The 14,231-nt window shown below is 46.3% G+C and overlaps 1 protein-coding gene across 4 annotated transcripts in view; it reads right to left on the bottom strand.

The window, feature by feature from the left end:
- Positions 1–14,231, bottom strand: part of KCNAB1 (potassium voltage-gated channel subfamily A regulatory beta subunit 1) — a 402,759-nt gene that overhangs the window by 2,335 nt on the left and 386,193 nt on the right. For all 4 annotated transcript variants that reach the window (XM_059391681.1, XM_059391683.1, XM_059391685.1 and 1 more), the window contains 2 exons: positions 9,430–9,550; positions 4,449–4,537 (listed from right to left, as the gene is read on the bottom strand). In XM_059391681.1, coding sequence (XP_059247664.1) covers positions 4,449–4,537; positions 9,430–9,550 — 210 coding nt within the window. The remainder of the gene's footprint in view (positions 1–4,448; positions 4,538–9,429; positions 9,551–14,231) is intronic.

Here is a 14,231-nt window from a genome sequence, read left to right on the forward strand (position 1 = left end):
CTTAAGGAGAGATTCTCTGCCACTGGTGTTCACAACCCTGGTGGAGGATGGCCAGGGGTTAACAGGCCTCCCTCGTAGATGGAATGAATGGCTTCGGAAAGTGAGCAGTCTGAAATGGAGGGAAGAAAGTGTAGGGGATGTGATGGTAGGAGTAGGTGGAAAGGGAAGTTGGGGTAGTCAGCATGGAAGACCTTGAATGCCACTGTTTGGAGTTGGGACTTGCTTCTTGGCAGCGGGGAACCTCTCAGGACTTGAGCTGGGAGTGACCCCATCAGACATGTGGAGGTGGTCTGAAGGAGGTGATAGAAAGGGAGCAGAGATGGTACAGATCGCTTGCTGCTGGAGCCACAGAGATGGTGAAAGCAGTGATTAGTGGCAGTGGAGAAGAAAAGGAGAGTGGATTGGAGAGACACTTTGGAGGCCGGTGAGGATTTCAAGACTGAGTGACTGGAAGGTTAGAGATGTTGATTGTTGAGACTGGGAACCACAGGAGTAGTCTGGAGTACAAGAGGTTTGAAGTAGGATGTGTGGAGATTAAGGTGCCTGTGGGCTATCCGTGTAGGCACGGCTCGTAGGCAGCCGAGTGGGGCTGTGGATTGGTGGCGGCAGGAAGACTGGAGTTGAGGGTTCGTGAGTCATTCACCACGGAGATGCCTGCCCCTTGAAGCCCTGGGAGAGGATGAGCTCACCCAGGGCTTGAATTTATCATGAGAAGGGGACCAAGGGTACACATTACATCAGACAAGGGACAAAGGCAGACTTCTTCACGGGAATAGACTGACCCTGTGTGGGGACTGTGGCAAAAGACAATTACGCCGGCCACTTTTGAGGTTTCGGCCTCACCCTTCCTCTGCTGCAATCATGTTGGCCAGGGTGACCCTGTCTCCACTCAAGTGCTATTCTCAAAAGCCTTAGGGTTTGGCAGGCGAGTAGAGCTACTCCATATGAGAAACTAGGTCTGGCTAACATTTTCCTACCCAGAGCTAAAGGGGGAGAGTTTTAATTTCCCACCAGCTTTAGCTCAGAGAATTAAAACGAGTATGTTCTTTAAAATGAGACTGCAACAAAGAGACCCAGATCTAGAAAGTAGATTTGTGGGAAGTTTTGTCTAAAATATAGTGGGTTAGCTATGCAAGGAGAAAAAATTCTTCATTCATTACGCCAAAGTAAATTTCAGACCGAGATTTAAACATTAAAAAAAGAAACCGTAAAACTACTTGAATAAAACATGAAAATTGTATATATAGTGTTGTAAGACTTAAATTTTTAAGAGGCCATACATCCAGGATTTTATGTGAAGATGCCCAATTTTTTAATGTTGGCAACTGTTGTAAAACATTTTCACCCGCTGCAGATTACACAAACATCCCACAGGCTACCAGCTTGGCAACCTTGCTGTTCTACTGACTGGATTAATTGGTGGATTGAGGATACTGGGGAAGGAGTGGTAAGGGAGAGGAGCCCTGGTTGTGAGAAGAGCCTATTGCCGAGAAGCCTGGGTTTCTCTGAGCGGGTGATGGGGAGGCTCAGGAGGGGGAGAGAACTGCTTCTCCCCACTTGTTAGGTTTTTTAGGATGGGGACCTGTGCGGGTGATGGCAGGCTGCCTGCCGCTATGGTTTCTCCTCTCCTCGCTCTCCCACTTAGTGAGGCTCTGATTTCTATGTCCCTCCAGCATGCGCATGCCTTGGGCACATTCCATCCCTTGGAGCAGCTGACTCTTTCGGCTCCCATTAAAAATTTCCTTTCTTTAACAACTGTTGGCACTGCGCACTTAATCCTGCAACCAATCCCACCACTGCTGGGTGCCCCCTGGCAGCCCAGTCACAACTTGCCTAGGGTGGAAAATTCCGTGCTGGGCTGTGAGGTAGGAGTGGAAAGGTGGAGAGGGTAATAAGCCTCCAAGGTAGTGGCCTCCCAGCTTGAATGGGGGTCCCTTTTCTCTTAACCTTTGGCATCTCTACCCCCCCACTGCCACCAATCCTGCTATCAGCCTGAGCCTTGCTAGGGAGAAAGTGCTTTGGGAAGGTGGATTTGGAGTTTACTTCTGAAATACATCTTTTGCAACCTGGCATACTCCCCCAGCCCTGGAGTTACTATTTTTTTTAACCATTCCCAGTCAGTATGAACTCCCCCCTGGTATAGCAGTGGTCACTCTGTTAGTGTGATAGGAATCTCCGTTTCTCCCTTTTGGCTAAGCCACCAGCAAATCATGGTGTCTGTGTCCAAAGCCTATGGAATCCATCCACTTCACGTCGACGGCCACCATCCTAGGTACTCCCAGCCAGCATCTCCTGTCACCAGGAAAACTGCCTTTGCCTTTCTTTATTCCACTTTCTACACAGCAGCCAGCACAATTTTTAAAGTTCAAATAACAGCATGTCCCTCTAAAAAGGCTCCCAAGGATTTGTTGCATGTACAACAAAACTCACCTGTTTAATGTCCTGTGAAGTCTTTCTCCTGCCTGCCTCCACTTCAGTGCACCCACTGTCCCTTTTGCTCACTACACGTTGACCACATTAGTATTAGCCTTAGGCTGGCAGTTACTAGAAAAAGCCAAATTCCTTCCCATCTCCAGGCCTTTGCACTGTTCCCCACTGTGTCTGGAATGCTCCTGCTTGGGTGTTGCACATTTCTCCTCTTCTGGGCTTTAGCATACACACATCCCGGAGGGGCCTTAGGCAAAAACAGCACCGGAAGTAGGCCCACCTTCTCAGTTAGTCTCTATCATAGAACCCTCTTCAGTTATTTAATAGTGTGCATATTTTTGAAATTATTTAATGTTTATTACTTGCCTCTCCCACTGGAATGTAAACTTGAAGCTTGGATGGCATCCTTCTTGTTTCTGGGGTCTCCAGTGCCTGTTACATAGTAGGCCCTGAAAGATCTCAATGAACTAAGGGACAGATTCCCGAATTCGCTCTCAGCCAGCCTGTGAGCTCGTGAGGGCAGAGGCCTGTTTTTTCTGTCAGTACTCTTTCTGCCTAGCGTGGTGCCAAACATATGATAAGAACTATGAATGGAATTGAAATCATTGGATTTCAACTGTGTCCAGACTATATATCTAGTATCTTCATTGCCATTCCTCGTCTTTTCCCAGTGCGTAAGTGAATATAAGGTAGGTGTGGTTTTTGTAAGAGGGAGCCATCCCCCAATTCCCCATGCAGGGATGGGAGCCCAGAGAATCCGGGAGGAGCTGGGGGCCTGGGAGGGGTTCTTGGTGGCAGGGGCAGAGGTGATTACCCGGCTGCACAGCCCTGAGAAAGCGACGGGGGGAGGGAGGCAGGCACCGTTCATCTCCCAACACATCCGGGGCTATTTGCCAAGAGGGTTTTAAACCTTCTAAGTGTAATCACGTTTGTTCCCACGTCCATGTGTTTCCTTTTGGGAGGGTTCACGGTTTGCTTGAGGGACAAGTGGGCAGGGGAGAGACCGTTCTGTTCCCCAGGGAGCGAGAGGAAAATACACAGCCATACTTCTTTTGGCAGGTAGTGGCTGTGGCAAGAGTAGTGGGCAGGCTCTTTTGTACCCTCGGGCTGCTAGTGGGACAGGCTCAGGACTGAGGTGTGGCCTTTGGGGGTAGGGGTTGGTCACAGTAGCCCACCCACTCCACAGGTGGAAGTCCCAGGAACGTCTCTCTTCCACTTCCCCTCTCACTGTCCTTACTGGCTTCCCGGAGTACATCAGCGGGGCTCCTACCAGTTCTAGTCCATGCAGGAGGGAAGAGTGGGGTGGTAGTCCTGAACTGGCTGCTAGGGAAGATGTGATCCTGGAAGTCCAAAATAGAATGCTGAACTTATTTTCTCTTTCAAATGTGGGAAACGTTCATTCAGCAGGTATTTGACTGCTGGCTAAGGGATATATAGTAATGCCAGGAACTGGAAAAGCAGCAGAGATGCGGGAAAGACCCAGGTCTCGGACCTCAGGAAGCTTCCTGTCCAGCTGGGGAGACAGGTTCTACTACACGATCATAAATGCTGTGATGGGGAGGAACACTTGATGCTCTGGGAGCAGAAGGGCGGGTAGCCGACAGTGTAGGTTGGCAAATAATGGGGGTAAAGAACTAATGAATAAATAATGTACATACATTGTCCAGTGGTTCAAGCATGTTTTTATGGTAAGGCCTGGCAACCCAGTTTGCCTGGTGTCATGTTGTTTGTGTCCGAGAATGCACTGTCCCTCAACCCATCCTGGAGCAAGAGCTTTGAGAATCTCGCCTCTTAATAAGAGGACACCCCTGGATCCATGTACGTGTTGCTGCTGCTTGCGCCTTTGCCACCTGCATTCCCATCCTCTCCACACCACACCCCAACCCCAAACTAGGAACAGGTAGCCTTTGGGAAGCTGTGACACAAGAAGAGAGGTGGAGAGAGATGGGACACTGCCTGGGGACATCTGCAGAGGACCATGCTATCTCCCTGAGCCTGGTGGGAAGGGCCGTGGTACTTGCCTGAATGGCACCGAGATTTTCAATGAGTTGTTCCGGAGTGGAGGATCCCAGGAGCACGGAACTCACACCCTCATTTCTCAGGCACCATGCTGGGAAGAAAACGTGGTCAGGACGTCAGAACACTTGCTTACTGATTAGCTTCTAAACCCCTATAACCCCCACTGCTGCAACTGAAACTTAGTAACCTTTGGGAGGAAGATAGACGGTGCTCCCTAGGATTGAAAACCTCAGCAGCAACCCCTGTCCTGGAGAGGGTTCAGAAGAATCTGTGCGTTCGAATTGAGGGCTTAGGGCACATGCTCTGCATGAGGACTTGCCCAATGGCTAGGGTATCCAGTAGAGCTCTCCACCCCAGGAACACACTGTTGCTCCTGAAAACACCCGACCTTGCTCCCCGGCAGATGTCTGTATTCCTGTTTCCGTCTTGGCCCACAGTCTCCTGTCTTTCCTTCTTATTCATGTTCTTTTTCCTCATGTTACATATGGTCCTGTAGACCCTGGGTGTCTTGTTCTTTGATTCTATACATCTCGCAGACTGAGGATCTCCCTTCCTTTTCCGAGATTCAACCTCTGTTGATAATCTGCTTGCTTACGCTCACCAGCCTTCAACTCCTCACTCCTCTCCTTCCTCTGCCATTCTGGCAACCTCTACCCTTAAACCCTCTATCCAGCGTCGTCCCTTCCTTGGCAGATGACCTGTCTTCCTACTGTATGTAGAAAATGAAGTCTGTCATGTGCAGTATTCCTCATTAACCCTCAAGCACACACCCACACCCTCCAGTTTCAGAAGATGATATGTCTTGTTTCTGTTCAAGGGCAAAGTCTGCCCTGGATCCAATTCCTGTTACCTTTTCTTGGACTTGATGCATCCATCATTTTTTACTTTCCCTGAATTTTAAATTTCTTACTACCTCCTTCATCACATTTGTCCCATTCTAAAATCAGCCTCCTCTGACCCTTCATACTTGGCTAGTTAAATGTCCAAAAGGGTAGTTTGGATTCCCTGAGAGGACTCCTTAGCCCTCTAGTCTCCTTACCATGTCAGAAGTCAAGTTCCTTAGGAAGCTCCTTGTGGATACGGTAGATGTCCGTAACTAGAGGTCTCTGCAGACGCCTACACATACTGTCTGCCAGACCCTCTGCTGGGGGCCGCACAGGCACTGCCAATCGCATGCTGTGTACAACTAAGTCTGTCTTGGGTTCCCAGTCTCATCTTGGGGCCATCACCAAGCAACCTGGCTTTCTAACCCCCAAACCAGGGTGTTTAGCCTTAGGAACAGTCCTTTTTCTGAACCCACATTCCCTTTTAATTGCCACGTCTAGTTGATTGTTCCTCCTAAATATTTCTGTAATCTGGTAGCTCTCACTTTGCAGCATGCATCAGAATCCCCTGGAGGGCTCATGAAACAAGGACGGGGAGGGAGTGGGGGCCCCAGGGAGCTGGAAGTATATCCCACAAGCTTCCAGAGGTTGCTGATGCTGCTGGTCCAGGGACCATGCTTTCTCTGAAAACAACTTTGTTGAGGTAAAATTTCCCCCATTTAAAATTTATCATTCAATCATTTTTCCTAAGTTTATCAAATGTGCAACCGTCACCATTTACAGTTAATCCCCTGTACCCCAGCCCCAGGAAACCGCTCATCTGCTTTGTACCCCTATAAATTTTATGACTTCGGGACATTTAATTTAAATGGAATCCTATAACCTGGGTCCTTTCTGTATGACTTCTTTCACTTACTGTAATGTCTGTAAGGCTCACCCATGTTAATAGCATTAACTAGTAAATATTTCTTTATTGCTGAAGAGCATTCCATCCTGTGGCTGTGGGAACCACACTTTGAGAATGGCTGCTCTGGTTCCACTGGCCACTGTCCTCATACAGGACTTCACTGTCTCTCCTTCACAGCTGGTTTTCCCACCCCTTGACTGGATTTTCCTCTCCCCTTCCCCCAGAATCTGTCACACATCAAGCCGTGCTTTTTCCAGGTATAAATCTGATCATGTCATGCCTGGTTGAAAGTTCTTCAACATGCACCTGACATCATCATTATCTTATAAGACGAAGCTCTCATTTCTCATCCTGGCAAAATTGTTCAAAAGCCTGCCTCTCCAGCTTCATGTCTTCTCACTCCTGGCCTGAAGCTTTTGACTTCAGCAGCACTGAACTGTTGGTAAGTCTTTTCTGTCCCCAAACACCATGCTGTTTTTCTCCTCAAGTCCTTGGTTCATGTGTGCCCTTGGCCTGGAATGTCCCTCTGCTCACTGATACCTACTTGCCATTTGAGACTCCTCATGGGTACTGCCTTCTCCCAGAGCCCTTCCCTGAATCCCAGGCTGGGTTGGGACCCCCTACATTTTACTTAACTTCCATAATCCTCTGTGTCCTTCTCAATTATTTTAATACAACACTGTATTAAAGTTCTCTTTTATTTTCTTGACTTGCCCACCAGGCTGTGAGATACGTGTTATTTGCACTTGGATGCTTAGCGCCCAGCCCAGTACCTGCACATAGTAGGTGTTTATTACATGTTTGTTGAATAAACACAGATGTGGATGATTGATGGGTGTCCTCAAGTGTTCCTTGCCCCGTTTGCTCAGGGCTTGCAACAGATACTCTTTAAGCTGTTACCATGCTCTGGCCTTTTGGGGCAATCACTAAATCTTTCCACATGGGCAAAGTACTCTAATAAAGGCAAAACGCCAAGTGATCCAGGACTTTTTCCACCCCCCGGCTGCACTGTTTCCTGCTTTGGGCTTAGAGAACTCTTTTGACTCTGGTGTTAAAGTTTTGAGGTCAAAGCAGGGCGCTGGGAAAATTATTGCCCCTAAACTACCTAATGTCAGCAACAGCCATTTTCCCATGGGCTGTAGGGCATAGGAGAATCCACTGGGCAGAAGTGGCCAGCATGATAGAGAACACATGCAGATGATTCTAGCAAGTGTTACCACCAGCCCTATCCAGAAAGCCTACAAGCAAAGTGTAAATGCTGGCTCCTGTGAAGGTGTGTGACGTGGGAGCCAGCCCACACTTGGGTTCAAGTGGTTTGTTTCCTGCCAAAGGACTGCCCCCTCCCCCTACACCCTTCTAGCAGATCAAAGTTAATATGGAAATAATTTCTTGGTTTGAGAGTTCTGCGTTTAAAAGCAAAACTACTTGTTTATAAAGAAAGAAAAAAATGACAGGCAAGCAAGACATCTGGGGGCACAGAGGGAGGAAAGGGAGAATCAAAGCCTGTTCTAACTAAAACTCCGACTGTAACGAGTCTTTCATGTGTATCTAACATCCAGTGAAAGTTTAAATCCGGTTAAGGTTTCCTCTTGAGAAGGACACTGTCCTCTTTCAGAGCTAAATTCAAAATGCACTGTCACGTTCCCACCCAAAACCATATTTACAACAATTCATGTTTCTCTGTCACTCTGACTGCAGGCCATGGCTAGGAATTGGTGGAGTTGTAGGTCCAAGGCGTCTCTTTGCAAAACCATCATCATCGTCATCATCACCACTTACTGAGCACCCACTCTTTGCTTCATATATATAATTTTTCTTTACGCAACAGATTTATAGGTTCTGTGTTATACACATTTTATAGATGAGAAAATTGATAGCAAGTAAAATAACTTGCTCATGGTCAAATGACCAGTACTTTTTACTGTGCTTGTTAAAGCTATAGGGGTGCTAATAATCACATTAGTCTTCGACCTTTTTGGGGGGGGACAAAATCAAGTCCTGTATATATGTATATGTACCCGGGTAAACGATATTCCCTATCCTCTCCTCACTACCTCCCATTTTCGTCTGTCTACAGCTGCAGCCATTCCCTGCCTTTCAACCACAGAAGGATCTCGAATCTAACAATTACTCTGTTACGTTGTTTTCATAGAACTTACCTTGGGCTTCTTATCTCCTTATCTCTTCTTATATCAGATTAGTCCCAATTCCTGCTGTTTCTTAAACCTTGGGAATCTTTTTCTGAAATCTGCAACCCATTTTACTCTTTTTCTCATAGCCACCCCATGGATTCTTTCTCTCTCTCTCTCTCTCTCTTTTTTCTTTTTAACCCTCAGTTCCTTCGTTTGTAAGGTGGAGGTAATGATCACCAAAACTCCTTACTCTGTAAGATAGGACAAGTGCTAGCGTACAGCTCGGGATTATTCTGATGATTAAGGAGACCGTGAGCATAAAGCGCTGCTATGGAGGAGGGAGCCGAAAGCCTCACCTCCAAGCCGCCTGTGCCTACTGGAGATGTGAACTGAGATGTACTGTAGGTATAAAATGTGTTCTGGATCTTGAAGACTTAGTAAGAAGAAAAGAATGTAAAGTATCTCAGTAACTTTATAGTCATTGTGTTTTGAAATGATAATGTTTGGGCCATTACTGGGTTAAATAAAATCCATCATTAAAATTAAGTTCACCTATTCCCTTTTGAATTTTTTAGTATGGCCACCAGAATGTGAGCCACATTCTATTTCTATTGGACAGCACTGGCACATGACGGTTTTCAACCATACCAGTGACCGTGATGGTTCAACTCCACAGTGTTAGAAGGTCACTTTTCATGGCCGCTCAGGAAGTTGTAGAGTGAAGCTGCTCCTCTAGGATAGGCTTCCATGGGGTGGTAGCTTTGGGCCCCCCTTGGGCAACCCCCAGCCCTGCATCTGGCCTCTCACCAGCCGCACCTTAGCTTCCACAGGGAGGGGAAATGAAGCCAGGAGAAATGCATGTCATTCCACCATTGAGGGGCGCTCACCCCAGACACCACGAGGATGTGTGTGTTTTCACTTGTTCGCATTTAAACGGTTTTCTAAGGGATAGAGGAAGGAAGGAAGTGTTTTAGCATGTAGACAATTCCAGGGAGCTTTGAAAACTTTGTTTTAGATAATAGTAATCAGTCTGCCCTGATACTAGATCCTTTATCGTGGCAGGGACTTGAAAACTCTTCTCTGATCCAGCAGAGCCTCCCCTCCCGGGTAGTTTTCTTACCGACAGCTAGCTGAGGTAGTGTGCATCCCAGACGCTCAGCAATTGGGGAAAGGTCTTTGAGCTTGTTCTGCTGCTTTCGGCCTTCTTCACTTACAATTCTTTCCTTCAGCCACTGGTAGCACTAGGGAGAAGAGCATTTAAATTTCTTTTTTTTATTAAAGATTTTATTCATTTATTTGACAGATAGCGCAAGTAGGCAGAGAGGCAGTCAGAGAGAGAGGAGGAAGCAGACTCCCTGCGGAGCAGAGCCCGATGTGGGGCTCAATCCCAGGACCCTGGGATCATGACCTGAGCCGAAGGCAGAGGCTTTATCCTACTGAGCCACCCAGGTGCCTCGGGAGAAGAGCATTTAAAAGTTAGTGTCTGGTAAGGGTTTGAGGCAAAGATTGTTAAATCAAGTAGGAGCACCCTCATGGTGAATTCCTGAATCTTCTTCCCTAAACTTTATGTTTCGTGGTGACCCGAAGCCTGTGCTTTTAGGCAAAGAAATGTTCCCCATGGTCTCACTCCTTGATTATTGGCTCAAGACAGATTGATTTTGACTAATAGTCACCATTCAAATCCATCAACACACAGGAAAGTTATTAAAATCCTGACATACAATCCATTACATATTGCCTGCTTAGTGGAGGAAAGGATGTTTCTTATTGCATAGCCCAATTTGAGAATGTAGCAAAAAAAACCAAAACCAAAAACAAAAAAACCCTGACATTTCACCAAGGTCTACTATGTTTCCTTTTTGTCAAGAAAGTGGGGTGCCAACTTTGGTCAAAGAAAGCCATTATCTTAACATTCTTTTAAAATTATCTTTCTCCCTCTTGCCTTCTATTTACTGCCAGTCTCTCTCTCTCTCTCTCTCTCTCTCTTTTTTTTTTTTAAGATTTTATTTCCTTGAGAGAGAGAGGGAGCACAAGTGGGGTGAGGAGCAGGCGGAGAAGCAGACTCCCCACTGAGCAGGGAACAGTGGGGCTCCATCTGAGATCATGACCTGAGCTAAAGGCAGCCACTTAACCCACTGAGCTACCTAGGTGCCCCCCCACCCGCCCCCAGTTTCCTTTTCTTACAGTGGTGTTTTTTTCTTTCTTCTTCTTTTTTTTTTTTTTTTAAGATTTTATTTTTATTTTTTTATTTATTTTTATTTATTTTATTTATTTGACAGAGAGAGGGAAGAAAGAGAACATATGAGCGGGGGCGGGGGGCAGGCAGCAGGCAGAGGGAGAGGCAGAAGCAGGTTCCGTGCTGAGCAGAGCCTGACACTGACACGGGCCTCGATTCCAGGATCCTGGGATCATGACCTGAGCCAAAGACAGGTGTTTAACCAACTGAGCCACTCAGGCAGCCCCACAGCAGGGCCTTCCTGTGAGCTTTCAGCTCCTTCCTAGAAGCAGACAGAGGATAGCTAACAGGTACCCAAGCATGTTTTTAAAAAATTTAAAGTGGCGGGCGCCTGGGTGGCTCAGTGGGTTAAGCCGCTGCCTTCGGCTCAGGTCATGATCTCAGGGTCCTGGGATCGAGTCCCGCATCAGGCTCTCTGCTCAGCGGGGAGCCTGCTTCCCTCTCTCTCTCTCTGCCTGCCTCTCTGTCTACTGTGATCTCTCTCTGTCAAATGAATAAATAAAATCTTAAAAAAAAAAAATTTAAAGTGGATAAAGACTATCCCTAATGTGTATTATCTTTTATATAGCAATTGAAACTTTAAAAGGTAAGGAAGTTCAGAACAGGAACCTCTTCTGTAAAACCTCTGAGAAGAGACTGACTCTGATCTGTAGCCTATAAAGTGAGCTAATTTCCTTAAGGAGACATATCTTTTAGAACATCTCAGTGCCTTGCTTTTCCAGAAGATTTTGCTCTTAGTAGGAAATGAGGGACAGTAGAACTAACACTAACTAACACTGAGCTGCAACATCCAAAGGTAACGAATAGTTATAAGAATGGGTTTTATTGAAACTAATAGAAACCATCCCCTTCCGTGGCAATGTGGACTTTATCCGTTGTGTTGCGAAATAATTGTCACCACAGACCTTTACCTTCCCAAAGACAGCAATCCTCACAGACACTCCACCCACATGATTTCAATAGGCTGCTTGCTTTTGTTTTTTAAGTCCTTTTTTCTTCATTCTAAGGCCGTATTTCCAAAGAAAAGGGTAACCACATTATGTTGTATTATGATTTTTGGAATGATTTTGCAGATGTGAAAAAGAAAAAGGGCAAGCTGCCCCAGTTCTGTTTGCTTCCTAGATCTCAAAGGCTTATGGTCTGGCTCCTCCCTTGAGAATTTGCTTAGGGACATGGCCAAGAGTTTTCCCAGCCTCAGCTCTGGGAAACCTCAGCTTCCAGGAGGAAGGGTAGCCTGGAACCCCTCTCCAGAGAAGACAGCTGGTGCCAGCGATGATGAGTTGGGCCTCGTGAAAATGACCACTGCCATCAGGGCCCAGGAGCCTTCCCTGACCACATCTGTGTACTGGGTAGACAGTGTGCTGGGTCAGAGCGCCCCTGAACTTACTTCCCCTGTCCTCACTGGGAAAACATTACTGACCCTCACTTTAATTTCATAACACCTTTCAGAGGACCAGTAGCTTGGTGTTCTTCAAAGGAAAAAAGAAAATGGTTGCAAACCAATAGATGAATGACTGCTTTTTGTCCTAACTAGCTGCATTCCTGGTTTCAATATATACCACACATACAAGGAATGGTTGGTTTATCTATCACTTCTAGAACTCCGTTTTCGAAACCTTATCACATGGAGTGCATTTGTACTCTTAGGATCAAGTTACAAGTTTGTTGTGTATGTGAGCTTTTACACACACGTGCAGACGTAACATATTGAGAGACAGACTTCTAAAAGTAACGAATGTCAGGCATTCATTTACTGAGTCACTCCCCCAACCCTCTGCACTATAAATCTCACTGCTTTAATCACTGGGAAACATAAGCATGCTAGGATTTAGAAAAAGTAGAGGCACAGTATTTATACCGCTTTTCCTCATACCAAAGGAAACAAAAGTGTTTTGGGAAATAAATAGCTTTAACTCCTTTGCAGGTGGCAAACTGTTAGCATAGAGAGAAGAAGAGGCTTAATTAAAATATAAATAGGGAAGCGAACCAGTGTTTCTTTGTAAGAGGACTGGTGGTGGGTGTGGCTGTGTGGACTGCGCAGTCATCCATGGATCAAAAGCTGATTTTTTTTTCTTCCAGCCCTATTCTATGGCTTATACCATTGCTGCAGTGGTTTGGTCACGAGTTGATCTTTCTAACTAAGTGGAGGAGGGCAGGGATAGGCTTCTCGTTCATCTCAACGTCTCCAGTCCTGCCACAGTGCTTGCCCCAGAGTGGGCCCTGCCAGTATGACTGATCAGGACGGGGCTGGGGGGTGGGAGGGGTGGGGGGTGGGGGGGTGGGGGGGTGGCATCTGAGCAACCAGGGCTTCCCAGAGTACAAAATAGAGCTCTGCAACGTTTCAGATGAGCACAGACACCCCTTCCTTATTCCACGACAACCTTGCGGACAGTCCTGTGTGACTCCGCAGTGCTCGTAAATCCCACAGGGTTTCCTAATTCATTTCTTCCCCTTGCCTAACAAGTGCCCGAGTTCTTCCTGGAAGGTGGGGACTGTTGCCTTCTTCCCTGTACCCTCAGCACTCAACACAGAGCCCAGTACTGGCCAGATACTCAGTAAATATTTGCCAAACGAAAGATGTGAGCTTTTCTGCACACATTAGGGGGCTATTGCTTTTATATGTAAATCACAAAATTCTCTGAATTTTCCTAAAGCCTATTTTCTTTGCCATCTCTCCATGCTGTGACCATTTTACAGCTAACGCTGGGGGTAGGAGTGGTCTGTGGGTCTGGCCCTGAAGCCTCCACAGTTGGCTGTTCCTTAATAATGGATTGAAACTCAGGCAGCAACTTTATAAAGCCGTGGACAGAATAAGTCACATTTCATCTCTGGACTTTGTCTTCGAATAATTTAGCATCCAAGATCGCTGACTATTATAATTTAAACTTCAAAATCTTTGGCTCAGAAGAGCAGCACAGTCTTTGATGCTGGTGGAAATCTTTAGGTAAACTACTGAAGCTAAAAAATTTCCTTCGGAAATTACGCCGGGCTGTGCAATGCATTTAGTTTCCTAATATGAACACCTGGAGTACTCGAAATGCCCCTCTTCTCTCACCTTGACTTAACTTTGCATCTTCCTATTTTCATTTGACCAGGAGGCGGGGGTGTTACATATTTTTATGATTTTTCTGTAAGACATTTTGTCAGCAACAGGAAAGAGCTGGCCATAAATTTTATTGCACTTTTCATTTCTATTTAAAACATCTATTTAAAAGCTATACACCTGGTCCGTTGATCAGACTTTGATAATACGTTATGGCTCACTGCACTCATTCAACAAACATTTATGGAGAACCTGTCATGTGCCAGACTCTGAGTTTCAGCGTCTCTCATAGAGGTACTCACAAATCACTGTCTGGTAGCTTGAAGAGTGTTTTGTAGTTGGGGTGCCTCCCTCATTGACTGCCTCAGAAGCCATGTTTGTACCACTTATTTAAGGAAAATGCCCCTAACGATGGTGCATGACAGGAGCTGGTCACAGCCCTTTACCTTTTGGGCCACTGTCATTGGTCTGACAGGTTGGCTTATGACCCAAGGCTTGGCCAGTCTTCTCTGGATCAAAGACCTAAGGAAAGATGGCTGTCTCTGCTCTCACATTACATGTCTGTAAGGATGTAAACCTGCAAACACCAGTTTTCCCACTCCTGGCCTCATGGAGAGGACTCGTTTGCAGTAGAAGACAATGC

The sequence above is a fragment of the Mustela nigripes genome, chromosome 2 (assembly GCF_022355385.1).
Source record: "Mustela nigripes isolate SB6536 chromosome 2, MUSNIG.SB6536, whole genome shotgun sequence".
Classification (NCBI taxonomy): domain Eukaryota; kingdom Metazoa; phylum Chordata; class Mammalia; order Carnivora; family Mustelidae; genus Mustela; species Mustela nigripes.